This window comes from Monopterus albus, unplaced genomic scaffold, assembly GCF_001952655.1.
Source record: "Monopterus albus unplaced genomic scaffold, M_albus_1.0 scaffold96.1, whole genome shotgun sequence".
Lineage (NCBI taxonomy): Eukaryota > Metazoa > Chordata > Actinopteri > Synbranchiformes > Synbranchidae > Monopterus > Monopterus albus.
Window position 1 is genome coordinate 488080 of NW_018127976.1, and position 1553 is coordinate 489632.

The following is a 1553-nucleotide window of genomic DNA, read 5'->3' on the forward strand; positions in this document are numbered from 1 at the left end:
AAGGTATGTAAGTCAAGAGCCATGAACTCTATTGATGCCACTGTCTAATTCTTGTCTCACTTTCATTGTAGGCCAATGAGGAAAGGAACTACCATGTGTTCTATGAGTTGCTGGCAGGTTTGAACGACTGGGACAAACAAGAGCTCTACCTACAGGGAGCCGAGACCTATTACTACCTAAACCAGGTACATCACACATTAATGAACAGAGAACTCATACATCTCTGGATTTCCTCATGTTTTCCCTCATTACACATTTTACATACATACATATATATTTTTTCTCTGCCCTCCTCTAGGGTGGTGCCTGTGAGTTGAACTGTAAGCAGGATAAACAGGACTTTAAATTGTTGGTTCAGTGCTTTGAGACCATTGGCCTCCATGCTGACCAGATCACCACTGTTTGGGCCATCCTGTCCTCTATTCTGCAGCTTGGCAACATCTGCTTCAACTCATATGAGGTGTGTGTGTGTGTGTATGGGGGGATTGTCTTTATATACTTGTGCTAACCAACCCCGCCAGGATATGATTCTTTGTGTGGACATTTCTTCTTGTGTGGACCTTTTGGGTGGTCCACTGTCAAAAGAATTTTCAAAGAAGCAACGAAGTCACTGGAATCTTTCAATAAGAGATTGGTTTACTTACAGCAAGGAGACAAGTCAGCATGAGCATACAGAGTTGTCTGGATGAGTTTAGTCTAAACATCACAATATATAGGACAAAGGGAACTCCCTGAAGACGCATCCCAGGTGTCAATGAGGTTGTAAAGAAGATTTCAAAGGGAAAAGTGAACTTGAGAGGGTTTGCCCTGATGACCCCTCAGACACTAAACAATCTGTTGTCTGTTTATCTTCACAGTATATGGTAGGAACAGTTTATGGGTGGCTCCTTTTAAGTCTGGGATGCCATCTGGTTGAACATATAATGACACACAGAGTGCAAAAACAAAGATAAAACATGTCCTTCAGTTCACCCAAGCAGTGTCTCATAGATCCCCGTGATCTGTGGTCTGTTCTGAAAGTTTAAAATTCTTTGAATAACATATTGTTAGAAATTAACCCAATTCTTTTTTTGGAAGCACGAGAAGTGACGACAGGAGAGGACTGTTTAAAATCAACAAAGTTTACTGAATGTCTGATCACAGGTAGGAGTTCCATCCACTGACTCCGAATTAAGGTCTTACAATACATTTTATCTTCTTGGGCTGCTCCGCCCTGGACAGAGGTGCAACCTTCAATAGTTTGTGATCCTATTGGTCCTTTGGTGTGAGCCGGAGCTCGCACTTCCATGTTGAAATATGGTAAATCTAGGTATGTGTGTGTGTGTGTGTGTGTGTCTCTCAGGTGGTGAGCCCCCGGCCTCTGCAGGACATCCCAAAACAAAGCAAAGCTTGGGATATGCTAAGTGGGGTCGAGGTGTGAGTGTAAAACAGTCCTTTGCTAAAATGTAAATAGGCTGTCTGGTCACAAAGAGATGCAGACATCTAGTCTCTACACAGAAGTTACAGCATTCAAAGTAAGCAGATTCTGCTTCATTACAGCTGTAAGATATATA

The 1553-nt window shown here is 42.4% G+C and overlaps 1 protein-coding gene across 1 annotated transcript in view; it reads left to right on the forward strand.

The window, feature by feature from the left end:
* The window catches only part of myo15b (myosin XVB), an 81166-nt gene that overhangs the window by 12678 nt on the left and 66935 nt on the right, over window positions 1–1553 (forward strand). The window contains exons 9-10 of the mRNA XM_020608922.1: window positions 72–185; window positions 299–460. Coding sequence (XP_020464578.1) covers window positions 72–185; window positions 299–460 — 276 coding nt within the window. The remainder of the gene's footprint in view (window positions 1–71; window positions 186–298; window positions 461–1553) is intronic.